We start from the raw sequence: 18,740 nt of genomic DNA, 5'->3' as shown, positions 1-18,740 counted from the left end.
TGATGTATCCGATGACCCAATACATCGCCCTCGCGAGCTTTGTTCAACAACCGAAACCCGCACGTCTGGCAACCGACCGCCCCTTCCCCCCCCCTCCCATGCCGTCAACGGCCAAGTGCCCAGTTAGGCCTGGGCTGCATCGCCATTCAGTCCCCCGTCACCGTTTGCGCCAATGACGGTCGCCGCACAGCCCGCGCCATGGACCAGACTATTGCCCGCCCGGACCTGGGATGATGCCGCGAAATCTCGCCAGCCCGCAGCGGAAGGGTTCACTTCCTTTCTGTCGATCAGAGCTTCTTTCGCGCGCGTGGCCCAATGGCGTAGCTGGCGCTGAAGCTCACATCCCTGCTCTCGCCTGCTTGACGCCTCCCAATCCAGCAAATCGCCCCAAGCCACCGACCTGGATCACTGAAGCTCCGGGCGGGGCCCAGGTCGCCGCGAGCCTCTAGGAAGAGCAGAGGATTTCAATCATTGCTAGTGCGGGACGCTGCGACAAAGAAGAAGCAGACGGAGACGAAGAAGGCCGCGATGATGACCGGGCCCAAAGAACGGGCAGCGCCCGGGTCATTTTGACGATGGATTGGTGACAGGCATGGCCAGGGCGACGTCAGAGGAGCGGAGGGAGCGAGTATTGCCTGCATCTGCCGCTGCTTCTCTTAAACCGACAGACACTTCCCCCACTCGCCTGCCTTACAGATCTATCCTCCCCCTTCTGCATCCTGAGAGAGACAACGACTTATTGCTTTTCCATGAAAGAAAGTCTCTTTCGCCCTTTACCTGCCCCTCGGTTCTCATCCATCATCGCATTCGATCCTTCACACCAATGTTCGAGAGGGAAGACCGCCCCAAGCAAACCACATCAGATTACAACACCACCAAGAAGACGGGTGTACCGCGCGCTTAGCCCTGTCCCTCACCTGAACCTGACCCAGCGCCAACGACATTGGCATCACTCCACAGCACGACTGTGGAGGGTCTCTTGACCAAGCCAGCTTACGAGTCTTGAGTTGTGTGCTCAGAAAGCTCGGCACGCTGGACTTGATACTCTCTGTCCAGGACACTTAAGTGAACGCTTGATATAATACGGAGCTCGTAACTCGCCGTCACGCACGAAGCCTCCTTTGCCACCAAAGAAAAACGTAGGCCCGACGATATGGTCGTGTCGACGCCCCAGCAAGGGCTCAGCATGCCCAAGTATGTCCTCACGCCGAGCCCACGGAGCGGCCGACCTGGCGTAGGGCGCATGCCCAGCATCGCCGAACATGGCGCGCCACAGCTACAGTACCCGCAAGATACACCATCTCGCCCACCGCATCGCCGTGCAAGCTCCCTGCCCGTGACGCCGCGCCGTCCCCAACGCCATCGGCCGGCGCGGTATCGTTCTGCCTCGACCAGCGCAACGGGGTCGTCGCCCCAGAAGCAGCCGCAGCAGTACACCTTTTTTCAGCAGCTCCAACAGCAGAACGTTCCACCGTACCCCCCGCCATCGTACTATCCCCGCCATAGCAAGGAGCCTCTGTGGCCGAGCCCGCTGAGGAACAGCGTTGCCTGGGACTCGCCGGATCGGGAGGTCGTGACGGAGAAAAAGGGGCGGCGAGAGAGGATCACAGAGAACGCGTGGGTTGCGCGCAGGGGAGGGTGGTGCCGTATCTGCCTGATTATGCTCTTCTTCGTTCTGATCATCGTCGGTCTGTCTGTTGGATTGGCTCTTGGCTTACGAAAAGGGTACGTTTTCTTCCCTTTTGCTTCTTTTGGTTGCTCATCTCGCTATCATGTTTCGTGACTTACAAGACCCAGCGCAAACAACGGCACATCGGAGCCGTCAACATCACCAGCGTCACCAGCGGCGTATCCCGCCGGCTCCTTTTCCTTCCAGACGGCATTGACGACTTCGTCATCAGACTGCACGTCCGACCCGGCGACCTGGCGCTGCCCTCCTTTCACAACCCACGCCGAGGATCCCTCGGCCGCGGGCGCCATCTTTTTCTGGACTATCACCGCGCCTGACGCAGGCGCCAACAGACCGGATTACACCGTGTCGAGCGCAGAGAACCCCTTTGCGCCGCGCTTCCGCAACGTGACCATGATGCTACGCGACGGCAACACGGTAAACGAGCGGCTCGAGTTCGAGATCGAGATGGACCGAGATGTCGTGCCAGGGAACCACACGGCGACTGGGGCCACGTGCTCGTACGACACTATCTTCAGGGGCGTGGTCTGGACTGACAATGTCAAGGGCGGCGACAGGAAGCGGACGTCAATGGCGGATGCGGGCGATGCGGCCGAGGGCGCAGACTGGAGAGAGTGGCCTGGGGAGGTGGAGATTCAGCAGGTCAGCAAGAAGGGGCCGAGCTGTCGCGAGGGGTCTGGGACGGTGATCCCCGTTGCGGCCGGGCCGGGCAGTGTGCGTGCCGTTATGCCAACTATGACCTTGATGAGACGAAGAGGCGGCGGAGGAGCCGGGCGGCGAGTCTGTCTTGAGCTGGTGGTGCGCCCTTGTGAGGCGTGTAATGTCGTGGGCCTGGGCCGTACGGGCTGGAACATGTGGAGGATAAGATACCATGCTAGTAATAACTGATACCCCCTTTTTATTTACGCGTGGCAGCGCGAGATGGCCATCTTTTTTGGCATCCTTTGGCTAGACTGACCTGTTGGAGCTAGAAGTGGATTGGGCGTAGGGATCAAATGTCTGAGGTTCTCAGCAAAGTCTGGAGAGATGCATTCAGTCAGCTCTACGTTTTCCATTGCTTGGGTTCACCGTGGTGTAGCCGCTCTACTCTTGACCTCTAACCGTTGATACCCGAGGAAGCGAAGCCTTGAAATGGAAGCCAAAGAACGACAGGCATGCAGCTGTAGGATTTGCTGACTAGATACCTAGGTAAATAGATAAAGAACCTGATGTAGGTAGAACAACATCCGGAGCAAAATTACCAAGGCAAGTGAGGTGGGCGGCGAGAACAGCGGATGGAATCATCACCTTGCTCTTTCCATCCGTTTCAAGAAGAGCAGGAGCATCTAACTACCCAGGCCGCCCCTTCCTTCTATCTTCGCTGCTACTCTTGACCCCCTTCTGAATATTTCTTCCTGGGTAGGTACGCGGGTCAAGCCCCCATCTACATCCCATCATCTCTGGGTGTAGTTACTTCTTCATTTCTGCCAGCTTCAACCACCGCAACCCTCTCTCAAATTCACGTTTTGTTTGCGACTAATGCCGAGAGTAGATTGTCAGAAGCCACTGCAAGCCGTTCGAGCGAATAAGTCAAGGCTTTGAATGCTGTACGATCGTTTCGTCCTTCTTTTCTTCACTCAGCTTCGACGAACCTCCGGCGCCCTGGAACGCTGTTCAGGCACCGGCACTCTGTCCTGATTACGAACACCGTCTCGCTCATTGAGTGGTTCCCTGGTCCCAGATCTCTCAGGGGTCTGCGAACAACCTTCCATTCTTTTCTTCTTCTCCGTTTTCGGCAAGCTTCCTCCTTAGCTGTTACGCAGGAGAGCCAAACACAATGGCTAGCAAAGTCCAGGACTTGAGTGTTACCAACAAGCAACTTTCGATCAAAAACATCGAGGGATCCGTTTTCTTGTTCTACAACTGCAATCCCGACCAAGTCGTTGGTGCTGATGCATCCACCATCACTGTCGACAACGTAGCGGGGAACGTCTACATATTACACACAACGCACCTTGAGAAGCATCTACCGATGCCTGTATCTGTGCGCGGCTCTCGAATGACCGTGGCTTCCAATGTCGTGTTCAAGGAAGGTATCGTCGTCGTGCAAAATGTCGAGTCAGACCTGATTCGTGTGCACTCGAACAACTCCTCGGCCCAGGCAGTTAAGATACGACATGTTAGCGGCAACGTCATCTCGGAAGGCGGCGTCCCTGTGAATGTCCGGATCAGCGAGTGGGACGGCGAGTTCACTGCCTCCCTTCCATCAACCATAGAGCTAGCCCAAATCATGGAGAAGGCCGCTTCCGCATAGAATGCAGGCGAACATGCTCAGCGAAGCAGGTCGGGTGGTGGTAGGAACGTCAGCTCAGTTGCCCAAACCCGTCTGAAGGGATTGCGCCGCGAAAAGAAAGAGCGGCTCCGACATCAAGTGTCACAGCACCATGAAGCCGCTTTGAATGCGTCCTCATCCTATCCTTCGTCTCAGGAGAGACTCCCCCGCGGACAAAGCCTCTATAAAACCGACTACACACCGCATATTCATGGATCTTCAAGAGAAGTTATAGCCGGTCGCGCCTGGCGTGCCCGACATACGGGGCCTGATACTGATCAATTTAGTCACGAGTCTCGACGAGGCTGGCCCACGTGGCTTACGTACGAGCTAGATCGAACAACATCCTCGGGCTCGACGAGGATCGGCCTCGAAACCCGAGCCCGTCGCGGCCAGTATGGCAATGACAGCCATTCTGTGCCTCCGTATGGTGAACGCGCGCAAAACAGCGAGGCAATGTTTTCATACGACGACTACAACGAGAACGAGAATGTGGATTGGGCCAGTATGAATATGCAAAGCAGAAAACGTCAGAGATCCGAAGTCGACGAAGTCGACGAGCCCGCCGACGCCCATTCCGACAAGAGAATGAGGATTTGAAGGTTGCAGAGTGCGTGAGCGACTGGAGGAGGGATCGCGGTATCGAGGAAGATGATCGGACAGTTGTCTTGTGCTTTATGAATTGCTATGCCTGGAAAAGGGCACGTTGTGGTACGCACACTTGTCGCCGAGCTTACGGTGACCGGTGTTTGCGCTGTATTAACCACACCTGGTTGCAAAGGTGACTTTATCAAGTCCAGTAAAAGGAAAGGGAGTTGTTGCAATCCTGTCTTTGTCGAGCTCGCGCAGGAAGTTTCATGCTCCAAGTTGCTCGACCTAGTTGCTCAATGTTAAAAAGATATCATGAAGTAGCCCCAAGGCCGTACTGGGTGACAACCAGTAGTATTATCCAGCAGGCTGCCTCAGCCATTCATTACAGATATGATACAATAAGAGACCATTTTGACCCGCTATATACAGGGTCGGGAGCCAAGTCGATACTGACCCGTCTATATGTGGAAAGTTCCACTTCATGTCCAAACGCACTATGCCATCACTCTCTCTAGGTTATCTCTCCGGGACGGGCTGTGGCCGTCCAGTGTCTTTAGAACAACGAAAATGCGGCCATGACTTGCCCACTCAGCCCTTACGCGCCAGATACGCCCAGAACAGCAGCACCATCCACGCGACGCGCCACACGCACGCCAGCACCTCGCGGCCCATCAGCCCGAGCGACGTCCGCGGCCTTGCCGACGCGGCACGCCACGACGAGCCGAGCGAGCGCGACTTGCCGCTGTCGTAGAGGTCGTCCCTGTATATGTCGATGCGCGGACCGCTCTTCTCGGCCCAGCCCCACTTCTTGCCGTGGTGCTTGTGGCGGCCTGTCGAACCCGCACGCGCGGCGCCGCCACTGCCGCCGAAGCCGTTGGCGGAGGACGTCAGGGACGAGCTGCGGAGGCGCGAGGAACGGTACTGCGAGGAGCCGGAGGCGGCCGTGGTCGAGTTGTGGTGGGCATAGTAGCCGTCGTCCTCGACCTTGTCCTTGTAGGTGGGCAGGAGGCCGCCGGCGCCGGGGCTCTGGTCGGCGGCGAGGGTGAAGGGGGTGAAGCCCAGGACGGGCATGAGGAGGGCGCGGACGACAATGGCCGCGAGGCAGACGACGCCAAAGACGGCGTACTTGATGAAGGTCGAGATCTGGTTCGGCAGGTGGCAGAGGTGCGTCTGCAGTGTCTGCTGTGGCGAGCCGGGGAGCGGCTTTCCGTGGTCGTCCACGGGGTTGAAGAGGCTGACCATGACGAAGCCGGGCGTGGGCACACCCATGGCCATGTTCAAGCTCTTGACGGTGATCTCGCGCACGTTGTTCTTGCTGTCGGAGTGGACGACCTCGCAGTAGTCGTGATCGTCGCCCGAGAAGGCGTGGACGACATTGCCGATGCTCTTGACGAGCTTGACCGAGTCCTCCTCGCTCAGCACGTTCTGGTACTGGTAGCCCCTCGAGACGGAGATCGCGTTGCGGTGGTCCGGCTTCACGGGCTCCGTCTGCCCGGCAGGCTTCGGCAGCGGAGGCCAGTGCTCCCTAAGGGGGCCACAAGGCGTACCGGGGTCCCTGTAGAGCGGAACATGGGAGAGAAGAATGGTGGGGAAGTCGCCGTTGGCCTTGTCGGGGTTGAGGCGCGGAACGTTGTCGAGATTCGGCCGGGAGACGTCTTCGACGTCGTGCTTGAAGGCGACCTCGCCGACCTCGCCGCGCCAGAACCGGAGCTCCTTCTCAACCGCCTTTTGCTTCAAGGACTGAACATTCTGGAGGAAAATGTTTGCGGGTTCGTAGATGGACTTCAGGTCGACCCGAGTGAGGGCGTCGGATGAGTCGGCGCTCAGCGAGACCGTGTCGACGGACACGATCGTATGGTTGCCAATGACGTCGACCCGGTTGCCGTCACCAAAGAAGGCGCTGAAACGGTCGCGCACGGGGATCTTGATCTCGTCGCCGAATCCCAAATCGTGGTTGCCCGGCAGCCCAGCGACGAGTTTCCGCCCCCTCTGCCAGGGACCGGGCTGCTCGCCATCGGTGTTCCAGTCCTTGATGAACATGTCGCTGAAGCGCGCGTATTCCTTCAGCCAGAACCCTTCTCCGTACTTCTTGTTCCACGTCTTGACGTGCTTCTCCTCGCTCTTGGGTCGGTGGCCGGCCGCCCACCTAGGATCGCTGAAGTCGCCCACGGCCGTCTTCCATTCCCGGCCGCCGTCGAACAGATCGCCGAGGAAGAAGACCGAGTCGGGCTGCAGCTGGGTTCGCAGCTGTCTGTAGCCCTTGCGCAAGTAGTTGTCTGTGATGAGCACGGTGAGCTCCGACAGGAGCCACGGCCGATCAGGGTAGGAGTGCGGATCGATGAGCTGGGGGTCGGCGACGAAGATGAGGTGGTGAGGGGTAGCTCCTGCTGGCTGCAACACGGGCGGCATCAGTCTTGCTCTCCTCATCTGGGGCGGCCAGGTATACATAGAGCGACTTACCCATTTCTCCCACTTGTCCCATCTGCAACTGGCGACGCGGCTGTCGAACACCCAGTATTCTCCCCACAACATGAGCAGCACGAAGAAGCCCACCAGCAAGTGGGGGAAGCTGAAGAGGCGGCGCGCCGTCAGGTTCATCCTGACCTGCCACACGGCTCGTGTGAGAAGGCTGGCCAGCAGGCCGGACCGATTGTTTCGCAAAGCCTTGACCGATTGCTGCAGCGCTTGGAGGGCACCAGCAAGGAGGTGTCGGCAGTTGGCGGCGACGCTGTTGTTGCGTCGCACCCGCGGGAGGTATCCTGTGTTGGGCCCAAAGCCATTGCTATACGAGGGAGCCATGCTCCATCACCTGGTGCTGCGACTCTCCGGCCTGTGTGGATGCGCGGCCAGGCAGCCGGCGATGCCTCGCGACGCGAAGTCAAGCTGTCGGGTCGATTTTGGCTGAGCGAGCGAGTGTGAGCTCTTGTGCGGCTGCGGACAGATGCGGGTCGCGCAAGGTGCGGTCACAGAGAGAAACAGGCTTCGCTGTGCTGTGTTTCGTCGGGTGTTCGTATTCTCGGCGGCCTTGAGCTCACTCGGGATCAAGCACCTGCTGGACGGGGATTGAGGCTGACGTTTGCTGGCAGGATGGTCTCTCTGATGGAGGCCAGAAGTTGCGCGAGCCCCCTTTGCTGCTGCGCTGCTGAAGAGGACCGCATTTTGGGACCCACCGTGCATGGTCATTTTTAGAGCATGCTCCGGGGTAGGCCCACAGCGCCCCTGAGCCTAACGCCAAGTCGCCAGGCCTAGAACTCGACTTTTCACCGCGATGTGTTCTGTCCTGCTGTGGGTAGAGTTTCATTGTACGTAGCCTCCATCTTGCCCCAGTTGACGTCAGGAAGCTTTGCTGCGCTTCTCTGGGGTTGCTTTGAAAGCCCAAAGCCTGAAAGTCATTATCGTGGCGCGTGCTGATGGGCCTGCTCCTGGCCTTACCTTATGTAATCGAACTTATGCCTTACTTTAGGTACCTTGTGGTGGTACCTTTACCTACCTAGCTAGGTAGGTACGTGCTTTGGTGTGTAAGGGGCCATGCCAGGAACCTGCGGTGGCACTGCCATCGCCATGCCACATGCCCCCATATCCAAGGTCAGAACAAGAAGCCGATTCTTCGGCAAACCTTGAAGACACATTTTTTATTCTTTAAGCACAGTATCAGCAACAAAAGTCTAACTCCCTTCTCTTTCACAACAGCACTACGGGCCGCGCCACTCCTCGATACCCAGCTCTGAGCTCTCTTGTCCGGTATCTTTCCGAACACCACGATGACCCTGAACGGTCGGCATGGCAGCCCTGCGGCTCAATACCACTTGGTAGCAGCCGTCTGAGCCTCGAGCACGGGATCGACGTGGAAATCTGATCATTCTTTATCGAGAATTAGTTGCTTCCAAATTTATCGCATGCAAACTTGTCACATCACCAGGGAGCCAAAACGGTGGGACCCCTGCGAAGGGCGTGTGAATAGGCACGGGGTATAGAGTCTTGACTTCGCCATGGCATGGAGCAACCATCAAAGGTATGCAGCAGCATCCTGACGGGCACGTTTCTGACACGTCGTTTCTGCCCACACGCTTCCGAGTCACAGGCCACGGATGGGTGCGAAACACCATGTCCCTGAAAGGGCGACATCGCAGACGATCTCTGGGTCGGTTTGAGGGGTAGCTCTTGGTAAGAAACAATACCGCCAGGGACTCTACTCCCAAGCTACCTGTAGGTTGGCAGAGGAACCTAGGAGACCAGACCGTTTTCATGCGCACACATACCTCTGTTCTGCCAAGACTAGGGGAGCTCAAGTCTCCATGCGCTGGCAAGGTACGCATAACAGGCTTGGTAGAGTGGGCAGACACAGTGATCATGCCAAAGATATATCACCGTGCGCCATCCGAAGACTGGGAGCCTGCCTCATCCCGCCCGCCCGACTGAGCGTTATTCTGATCAAAAATGGCGGCCGGAATACGGCCTCACGCTGACATTGAAAGATAGGCTTTCGGTTGGGCCTACGCGACAACGCACACTATCTCAGATACACATCATGGCGATCAACCATGCGATGAATCGATCATGAGACTTGAATCCATACCCTGAGGAACGAGGACCCCCGGCACTTGTCCCCCAACTGCACACCCTCTTTCCCATATCACCCAACTCTGCGTGACAAACACTCCCATGGCAGTTTGCGTGATGCTGATCCCGGACCCGACGGAACGGAAGCCCAGACGTGTCGATGGCCGTGCGATGCCGTACGACGGTTGTCCACATGTCCTTCTCATGAGTAAACGGAGGGCAATATGCCAAACCGTGGGTCGCCAACCCCCGGTACCAGTGTTGACCTCCGCGCCCATCACCAGCAATGGCAATATGGAACCTGCCCCCCCGAGATGTGTCCCTACCACCCCCGCACCCGCCGCATGTCACGGCACATCATGTGCAGAACAATGGCATTCATGGTTGCTTCTAGTGATCACCGTTATCTCAATGGCACAGGTCACGAGGGGCTGTCAGAGCATGGAGCCTGCATAAGACGTCATGGATAAATACGCCGAAAGAGGACGAAGGAGCATCAACATATGAGTTTGACCAGTGCTATGCCTGCTGTCCATGCAAGGCGTCCCATCCTGAAAGTAGTACAGACGCATTCTGAGTCGTGGAATCGCGCCCAGCTATTCTCCCGGGACTCATGACCTCAGAATCGTGGGGCTTTCGCGACGAAGACGCGAGGTGATATGTCCCAGCCGACTGCGTCCCCGCTCCCGCCTTGTTCTAGCGTGGGGTGGACGTTCGAGAAGCCGTCAAGAACGGAAGAGAAGAAGGGAAGAACCCATACATCAGAAAGCGTCCTGCAGCTGTAATGACAGGCCATCTCAAGTGAGACGACAGGAAACCGTCCCATCTATCCTATCGCTGCCCATAGGCACGGCGATTCCGCAGGCAAAGTCCAACACAAAGAAATCCGGATGACGTGACATTCCCATCCTTGAGCATCACAGGAAAGTGGCTGCTCAGAAAACCCATGTGAAGGACTCCTTAACTTCAAATGGAATGGTATATCTGAGTTCATCATTAGCAAAGTAATACCGAGTAGGAGAGGAGCGGATGGAGCATACTTGACATCGGCTGATGAGGCGCCAATGAGAACGTTGAACGTGCCCTCTTCCGCAATCCAGCTGGGGATCGTGGTGTCATAGTAGCCCACGGCATGCTTGTCGAGGTTGATACGTAAGTGGACAGTCTCGCCAGCTTCCAGGAAGACCTTTTCAAAAGCAACAAGCTCTTTCTCGGGGCGTGGTAACCTTGACTTGTCATCCCGTACATATATTTGCACCGTTTCCGCGCCGGCGACGGACCCAATGTTGCTGACCGCAAAGCAAAGCTCGATGGTGTTATGCGGTGTGAGGATCTTACTGTTGAGGGAAGGTCGCCCGTATTCAAACGTGGTGTATGACAGCCCGTGACCGAAAGCAAAGAGAGGTTCGACCAGGGCTCTGTCATAGTATCGATAGCCGATGTACAAGCCTTCGCCGTAGTTGACCTTGAGATTCTCTCCCGGCCAATTGTTGTAAGCAGGGGCATCCTGAATGCGCTTTGGGAAAGTTGACTAGTAGCATATTAGGCTTGAACTTGACTTGTTAGGGTTGTGGAATCGGATACTCACAGGAAGTTTGCCACTGGGGTTCTTGAAGCCGAAAAGCACGTCTGCCAGAGCGTTGCCGGCTTCTTGTCCTTGGTACCAGCCTTGAATGATAGCAGGGACTCGGTCAACCCAGGGCATTGTGACAGGAGTGCCTGACTGGTTGATGACGACGGTGCGAGGGTTAGCTTTGACGACAGCCTCGATCAGCCTGTCCTGACTTCCATCAGACGGCAGGTCCATTGTTTGTCGGTCATAGCCTTCGGATTCCCATTCAGCATCGAGGCCGACAATAACCACGGCGACATCGGCAGCCTTGGCGGCCTCAACTGCTTCTTGCAGGAAATCGACCTGGTCTTCCTCCTTGAACCCGATCCGGCATCCTCCGTACTTGTGAGTGATACCAAATTGTTTCTGTTTCGCAATTGGGCGAAGTTCGTTGGTCATCTCGACCCTCAGCTCAACTGGTTTACCGGCTTCCATTTCGACCTTGACGAGGTAGTCGACAGAACCATCAAACATGGCCTCACCCTCTTCAGTCCAATCCCACAAGTCCATTTCGAGCTTCCCATTTACGTAGAGCTTTCCTGGCCCGACGCTCATGAAGCTGACGGTGTGTGTACCGGTGGAATTCGAGGTTAGGTAAGTTGTCGCCACGGCCGACCATTCGGGGCCAACTTCGCTAATAGGAGCGGAGTCCCAGAGGAACAAATCCGTGTTAGTTCTTCGTTGCACTACTACCGGGTCGCCCTGAAATTTGTCGCCCGCAAACCACTCGATGCTGACACCTGGTTTGCCTGACTTGTCCTTGCAGAAGCGTGAAGCAACAGGGAGCCACTTATGAATGTGGCAGCCCTGCGCAAAGGTGATCTCGGCTTCGGATGCGGCTCGAATGCTATCCAGGGGTATCGTGTTGTAGTACGGGTTGAGGCTGGCGCTACCACCACCGCCAGCAATGGCTCGGTTAGCATTCGGGCCTATCACTGCAACTCGAGTCGTTTTGGCGTTCAAGGGAAGAACGCCACCCTCGTTCTTGAGAAGAGTGAGACCTTCAGCGCCAGCAGCCCGGATGAGCGCTCTGGTGTCTTCGCGGTTGTCCTCTCTTTCAGCCTGCTCTTCGGCCATGTCATCCCCCTTGAGCCTCTCCACCAGTGTCAAGACGTTCTCGGCAGCGCGGTCAACATCGCCTTCAGAGATTTTGCCGTCTTGAATTGCTTGTGTGACCTTGTCAAATCGCCACTTGGGCGAGTATGGGAACTCGATGTCGCAACCAGCCAGGATGGATTCTACCGTGGAGTTGGTGCCACCCCAGTCAGACACAACAGCACTGCATCTCGTCAGCAAAACTACCTCCCGTGCATTCCGCAGGGCCTCTGACATACCCATCATAACCCCATTCCCCTCGCAGAATCGTCCTCAACGTGTGGTCATGCATATCGGCATGGGTGCCGTTGATCAAGTTATACGATGTCATGAGGGCCCAAGGGTTGGCCTCGCGGACAGCAATCTCGAAGGGTCGAAGGTAGATCTCGCGGAGTGGCCGTTCTTGGATAAGAGAATCTATCGTAAGACGATGTGTCTCTTGCTCATTGCCCACGAAGTCTAGCTAATGTCAATTCGCCGTTGTTGCCAAACATTAGGAGAGGAACATACGCTTAATCGTAGCTGCAACGCCCTTCTCCTGCAGGCCTCGAATGTACTGGGCAGCAAGCTTGCCGGTCAGGAGGGGGTCTTCGGAGAATGATTCGAAGTTGCGTCCACCCAGAGGATGTCGATGCATACAAACGGTCGGGGCCAGGAGGATATTGGCCGATCTTGCTTTTACTTCATCTGCCAAGTGCTGGCCGACTTCGTAGAGTAGATCCTTGTTCCAGGTCGCCGCAAGCGATACACCGCAGGGGAATAACGCGGCCTGCGTTGTTGTGAGTCAAATCTGCTGGATTTATGGACCACTCGACATACCTTAGTGCCTCCAACGAAGATGCCACCACGAGCACCATTAGGACCATCTGACGTCTTGACAGCGGGAATACCCTTCTCAGGAATGGCTTTCGTCCTCCAGAAGTCGGCAGCGGTAAGAAGTGAGACCTACTTCATGGTTAGTTCTCATACTTGTTTCTACAACCAAAATGTACAATGATCGACCTTCTCTTTCAGCGTCAGCTGGGCAAGCTTCTTTCTGGCAGAAGTTCTTGTGTCTTTCATGAGTTGCTCAAACTTTTGCTGAGGACTGCATGGGGGAGAAAACTCCGTATTGGGCGTTGAGTTGGTCATTTCAGTATCTATTAGCCATGATAAGCTTCTCGTTGACGGCGCCGTCTTGGTCTTGGTGCCTGTACCGCTCATTGTCAATGCTCAAGCTATATTGCTCACGACGAATCCAACTAAGGCGCGGGATTCGGGACGGTGGCATCCAAAAGTGGCTCAGAGCTGGGCTTCCACTTCGGGCCGCAAGGCAGGGAGGACAAGTCAAATTGTCAAGTGTACAAGCGCAGAAGAAGTAGCGTCGATGCAAAAAGAGGGTCGATGAAGTTGAGAAGTGTCTTCAGCCTGCAGTGTTCTTGATGGAAAAGATCACTGCTCCACGAGTGCCCAGATCTAATACACGACGAGGCAGAACAGGAAATGTAGGGCAAGATAGGTCAATGGCACAGACGGTGACGGACTCGGGAAGTCTTATATGAGAAGGAAGGACGGTAGGCAGTGACAGGGGGGTCAGCACGTCTGCTGGGGCTCGCCATCAATAATTGAGCGAGAGCAAGAGAGTGTGGAGGATTACGGTTTGGGCCTTGGCGTACTGGTGAACGAAACATGAAACGGAAGACGAACATCCTCTTCGATCCAAACGGACAGGCAACCTGCCCGTAGCCTTCGCTTCCGACATCTTTGGGGGTAGAGTCTACCCCCTGCGGGTGGTCATCACGCCCTGGGCGGAAAACGGAAGCAAGTCATAGACAATAAGGGAGCGGCCAACGAGGATGAGAGGATCCCCAACCCAGGGTGTGCTAAGGTCCTGTACGTAGCCAAGCCTACGAGGAACCATGGACGTCCAAAGTGGAGAATCGTTGGCCGGTCACTAGACTTCAAACGTGCCATTTTCGAACTGTATTACCGCGAATCTCGCCGTACGTGCAGGCCGGTAGGAACGGACCGGGTGAGCGGTGTTCTCAGGGGCGCCAGGCCTCGCGGTGTTGCATGAGCAATTGGCGCTGACACTGGCATATTCGTTGGCGAGCAATTTAGTCGGTGGGGGACTGTTACCGTATGCGCTAGCGTTTGATACCCTGTATGCCATTCACGGCAGGGTGTGTTTATAAAAGGTCCTGCGTGCTTCTAGCAGCGCTACGTAGCGGCGCGGCACAGGTAGAGCAGCAGCAAGGCAAAAAGGTGGTGGTAAAAGCCAGGGTAGTCCAGAATGAGGAGGCTTCTCCGGCGTCACAAATCTTTCCTGTGCAGTCGTCCATCTGCAGGACTTGAGGGTGCTGGGACGATCCTGGCCACCGAGATTTCTTTCGCATAACTCATTGGCTCGATAGTTCGAATATGTGTCGCCAGCAACAATGCATACGCAAAGCAGCCCTTCCAACGGACACGTCGCACTCTCGACCGAACAAGAGAATCCGGAGATTTGGAGAAGGGTGAGAATTGGGGGAGAACCAAGATCTCATCAGTCATCCCCGCACCTTTCCAAAGGCAAGGGTCCCTCGCCCTTGTCGATCGCACGGATAGACTCGCCGCGTGGCGAGGGACCCGGAGGCTGGGACCGTCGGCAACAACCACATCTTCCCCATCGGACCTTGGCCGAGGACGGACAGCATTTGATGTGGACAGCTCATAAGAAGCATGTCAATCCCCCGAACCTGTGTAGCAGTGTCAGCTCGAGCTGTGATCTTGATTGCGAAGCACCTTGCAACAGAGGCACCAAGCAAGCGTTGCGACCCAAGTCGTCATCACCGATCTTCTCCGCCACTTCCGAAAGGCCTGACCAAAATCAGATCTGGGACGTTTTGGGGAAAGGGAGACGAGCAAATGAGATGTTTTCCAAGGCTGGACCTCCAACATTATTACAATCTCGATGATTGCGCCGTCTTGTGCCAAACTGATCAAGAGACCACAGAATTGGAGCCTCACCATCTGACAAGTCCCCAAAAATATGAGGTTGTCCGCCTCAAGGACCAAGGGATATGACTATCAGTGTTTGTCTGGCAAACAGGCCCATTTTGTGCGAGGCAGACGCTGGCAATCTTCTTCCACAAACAGAACGCCGGTGCATGTTCAAATGACACGATCGCCAGTTGTCGAGAGTCAGCTTCAGGCGGGAGAACGAGGCTGGGGCAATTGTCTGCTGGATATGGTGATAGGTCCTCGATAGTTCGTTCTCAGTGCTGAGAGTCTTGGGCAAGTCTCCCAGGCGCGGGCCGCCGGGCCGGAAGCCTTGAAACGGAGACGTCGGATTGGCTGGAAGAGCTCGATTCGCTTAGGCCGGGACTTTGGGGGTGGCGTGTGCATCGCTGGATGGGAGATAGATACGATACATGCCAGGCTCTGGAAACCGCAGGGATGTTTTGTCTTCTTGCGATAGGAGCCAGGCATCCAATTGGCAAAATTGCGGAGTATTCTCATGCTGAGGATTCGAGTATCATTTTTTTTTCCTTGCCAGAGGACCGGGTTTTCTGTCAATATTTTGACATGCTGTGTCTCGATCAAAAAGCATGACGGTGGCATGTTGTTACTCTCATAACCCGCTGGCATGGCTCTGGTGGCAGAGGAGGCAGTGATCGCCTGCAGTGGGATACATCGATGTCAGTTGACCCTGATCCTAATGCGGCCGATCTCGCGAGACCTAGGCGGGACTTTTTTTCCTTTTTTATTTTGACTGGCGGACGTCGGTCCGCAATGGTCCGCCGCCCGACATGCGCGGCGCCGAGTCTCGCTACGACGAGAACCATGTCGCGGGCTATGTTACGCGGCACGGGGAATTTGCGTGGGTTGGTGTTATACCTCTGCAAAGCACTCGGCGTCATGGAACATGACCCGCGACGGATGGACGGTCGGCTTGCTATGTCGTGCTCGGTCGGGGGCGCCCGGCCCGACATGTGAATCCGCTTCGGGCTCGCTGTGTCGCTCGCAAAGAGGACCACTTGGGCCAGTTCGACTAGGCCACTGGGGCTCCAATTGCCGTTATCAACGCTGTCCGGCCAGGCACCCTGCCTCAAGCAGCCGCGTCCTGATTTGGCAAAGAAGCCGCCGCGTTCCCATCGATGCTTTTCGGATCGAGCCGAAAAGATTGGACGAAGTCTTGCCGCAGAAAGCCGCCAGGCCAGGACAGGAGGCGGGCATAACATGGTTGCTTTCCGGCCAAATATCGGCTCGGGATGCAAGTCAACATCGCATCGCCCACAGCCCAGCCATAGCTTTGTTACCGTATGCAGGTCGGTCCAGATCTGTCAAAAAGGCTCGCGACAATGATGGCGACTATCGGCGGGTCATGTTGTGCAAGGCCACAAAGTAGGTCAGTAGGTAGATTAGCAGAGTAGATGACTGAGGAATAGGGTCAAGGCAACTCGGGACGAGAAATGAAGTTGAGGCAAGGCCAGCAAAGCAGCCCTTTCCCAACCTGCCTAATGTTGCATCACAGTTTCGACACTGTGTAAAGGTCACACTTGCTGCCACAAGTCTCACCAGAGCTCCCTGTGAACACTAATTTCCAGGGAATTCAACAAAGCAAGCACCGCCCCAGTCAACAGTGCATTGAATATTTTGCACGGTACAACGTGTGGCATTCCGCCGCGTACCTACCCTATCTCTCATTGAGTATCAAATCCCGAGGATTAGGGCGTTGATTCAGACACCGAGAAAACAATCATCGTCAACCTCTTCAATACATATGAGGTCAAAGTAGTCTCGCCGATGCCTGCAGTCTCAGTTTCACATCCAGTCGTATATTTGCGTCTAGCATTGCTCGAAGCGACACGTTCTCAGTCGTATCTTCGGTCCTGCTTCCGATCAATCCACCCGTGTACCGCTTGATCCCAACTTCATCCAAACGCCATCATTAATTAACACGTGCGTTGAGAGACGATATCCAGCGGTTCAGGGGCTCGAAAGAGTACACCTCCTAGACCAGGCCCGCAGACCCCGTCGCCCTTGCGGAGAAAGGACTCGAATTACCGGTTGCCCTACAGAAGTGGTAGAATTGTCCGAGTAGAGGTTCGACAAGCACCCTGCAGAGCGAGGGCGCTTTGCCACCGCGGCGCATCCTCCGACTGCATTCTTATTTTATTCTCCGAGGTCTCACCACCTGAATACGACCTTTGGTCGGTTCTTTCAAACACAAGCCGACCTTCATTTCAGGACATGGCTGCCAGGCGGAATCACGAGTTCTACGAGCTCTCAGAGGTTCGTTGGTAGTTGCTACGCTCCTCCACTCCGACCCTCATCACCGGACTGACTGGTTTCTAGATTCGACCAGGCTCACATTCCTCTCAAGCAACAGCCAACCTGAGAGTCACAACTTCAGACCCTCACATCGCGCCCTTTTCTCTCAAACAGTTTTGGTCTCAGCACGTCAGCTGTGTTGTCGATTTTGATAAATGTCGCGATCATTTAGGTATGTTGCAGACGTTTCCTACCGTTTCTAGGTCCAGATATGCGTTTCGGTTGTTCCCTGTTCCTGGTAAGCGCATCAACTGCCCCCCAGATCGCTCCGGAAGACTCATCCGCAACCCTCTCCGTTTACCAGTACGGCCGACGTTGTATTCCGCACGCACATGGGGAGCTGGGGGAGGGGGCGTGTACAGATACAACGCAAGTTTCTCCAAGCGGACCTGCAACATGTTGCTGCTTCGGTACACTTGCATGCTCTGCTCGTAGACTTGCCTCGTTCCGGCTGCAAGTGCGCGTCTTTCTAGAACCCTGACCTTGCCGGATTATTGACCATCTCGACCTGTCTCCGCGAGCGGGCCCCAAACTGGCTGCTGCAAGGCAACGTCTACTTTCCCATGCGAGCGCTCCACTCCCCGCACACACTCGCACCCCTCACCGAACCACACCTGGCCCTGTCGGTGTATATCTGACGCCGGAACTGTGTCTCCGTGGCTTGGAACAAATGTGTCTTCATTATACTTGTTGTTTGCGGACCTTTTGTCGTGTCTTCGTTCTTAATTCCTTCAACTCTGTCAAGTCTGGTGATTCGGAACCTCGAACCACCTTACTTTGCGGGCTGGCCGGATTTGGCACGGAGGCGGCATCCGAATTTATTTATGCCTCTTTGCCGTCAACCCTTATCCCCGCCACATCATCTCCCAGAAGACAGCAGCTGACTCAATTTTTTTTTGCCACGTGAAGCCGTTGAAAGAACATTCTTGGCGTATCTTAGGACTGCCCTGATGGCCGCCATGACCGGCACCCTGGTTGCGCAGCTGTTCGTCCTCGAAGATCAGGACTCGGGCTTCGGCTATACCAACGTAGGCAGGCCGCTGGCGACCTTCTGTTACGCATTTGCCATGTGCACAGTTATCATGGGAACAAGTCGTGCCTGGAGGCTACAACATGCCATGATCAGAGGGAAAGCATTGACTGGAGGGTTCGAAATCATTGTTTTGGCAGGAGTGTCGTTCGTGGTATGTTGCCTACGAGTACCGAAGTCTTATTCATGGTTCAATGGACTAACTTTAACTACAGCTGATAGTTGTCTTCACTGGCTTTCTTATTGCCCTCGACGTGATCAAACGAACGACATCTCGGTCAGAAACGGGAGGCTGATTCGTAGTTGACGTCGGGCGAATTGAAAATGTTGTTCCAGCGAGAGATCCCGAGGCATTTCTGACGCCGTTGTGCAAGAATGGCAGTCGCCGCATCGTACTTTGCTCCTCGTCAGTCATTGAACCCTATGAGGGGACCAAGTGCGGAGCGGAAACGATACCATGCGGACGCTGCATGTGTTCGGTATTCGGGAGAAGAAGTAAGCTCATGAAGAATATCTCGTGTGTCATGTGTTTGGATACAACCGGAGTGGTTCGAAA

The 18,740-nt window shown here is 55.6% G+C and overlaps 5 protein-coding genes across 5 annotated transcripts; 3 read left to right on the top strand and 2 right to left on the bottom strand.

Annotated features, from left to right (window-relative positions):
- Window positions 1–1,186: 1,186 nt before the first annotated feature.
- VDBG_03838 (conserved hypothetical protein) lies at window positions 1,187–2,578 on the top strand (the record flags this gene model as incomplete). Its single annotated transcript, XM_003005839.1, has 2 exons — window positions 1,187–1,725; window positions 1,798–2,578. The coding sequence occupies 2 exons, from the start codon at window positions 1,187–1,189 to the stop codon at window positions 2,576–2,578; spliced, it is 1,320 nt and encodes a 439-aa protein (XP_003005885.1).
- A 928-nt stretch (window positions 2,579–3,506) lies between these two features.
- VDBG_03837 (predicted protein) lies at window positions 3,507–3,983 on the top strand (the record flags this gene model as incomplete). Its single annotated transcript, XM_003005838.1, has 1 exon — window positions 3,507–3,983. The coding sequence occupies one exon, from the start codon at window positions 3,507–3,509 to the stop codon at window positions 3,981–3,983; it is 477 nt and encodes a 158-aa protein (XP_003005884.1).
- A 1,197-nt stretch (window positions 3,984–5,180) lies between these two features.
- On the bottom strand, window positions 5,181–7,391 carry VDBG_03836 (cell division control protein; the record flags this gene model as incomplete). The annotated part of the gene is made up of 2 exons (XM_003005837.1): window positions 5,181–6,983; window positions 7,053–7,391. 2 exons carry the CDS (start codon window positions 7,389–7,391, stop codon window positions 5,181–5,183), a joined length of 2,142 nt encoding a protein of 713 aa, XP_003005883.1.
- Window positions 7,392–10,087: 2,696 nt separating this feature from the next.
- Window positions 10,088–13,062, bottom strand: VDBG_03835 (thermostable beta-glucosidase B; the record flags this gene model as incomplete). Its single annotated transcript, XM_003005836.1, has 7 exons — window positions 10,088–10,136; window positions 10,193–10,683; window positions 10,741–12,043; window positions 12,099–12,276; window positions 12,370–12,628; window positions 12,679–12,804; window positions 12,862–13,062. 7 exons carry the CDS (start codon window positions 13,060–13,062, stop codon window positions 10,088–10,090), a joined length of 2,607 nt encoding a protein of 868 aa, XP_003005882.1.
- A 3,983-nt stretch (window positions 13,063–17,045) lies between these two features.
- Window positions 17,046–18,519, top strand: VDBG_03834 (conserved hypothetical protein; the record flags this gene model as incomplete). The annotated part of the gene is made up of 4 exons (XM_003005835.1): window positions 17,046–17,115; window positions 17,179–17,326; window positions 18,064–18,338; window positions 18,400–18,519. 4 exons carry the CDS (start codon window positions 17,074–17,076, stop codon window positions 18,478–18,480), a joined length of 546 nt encoding a protein of 181 aa, XP_003005881.1.
- Window positions 18,520–18,740: the final 221 nt, after the last annotated feature.

This window comes from Verticillium alfalfae, genomic scaffold (assembly GCF_000150825.1).
Source record: "Verticillium alfalfae VaMs.102 supercont1.4 genomic scaffold, whole genome shotgun sequence".
Taxonomy (NCBI): domain Eukaryota; kingdom Fungi; phylum Ascomycota; class Sordariomycetes; order Glomerellales; family Plectosphaerellaceae; genus Verticillium; species Verticillium alfalfae.
Note: the sequence above shows the minus strand (reverse complement) of the source record. Positions and strands in the feature narration are given on the sequence as shown.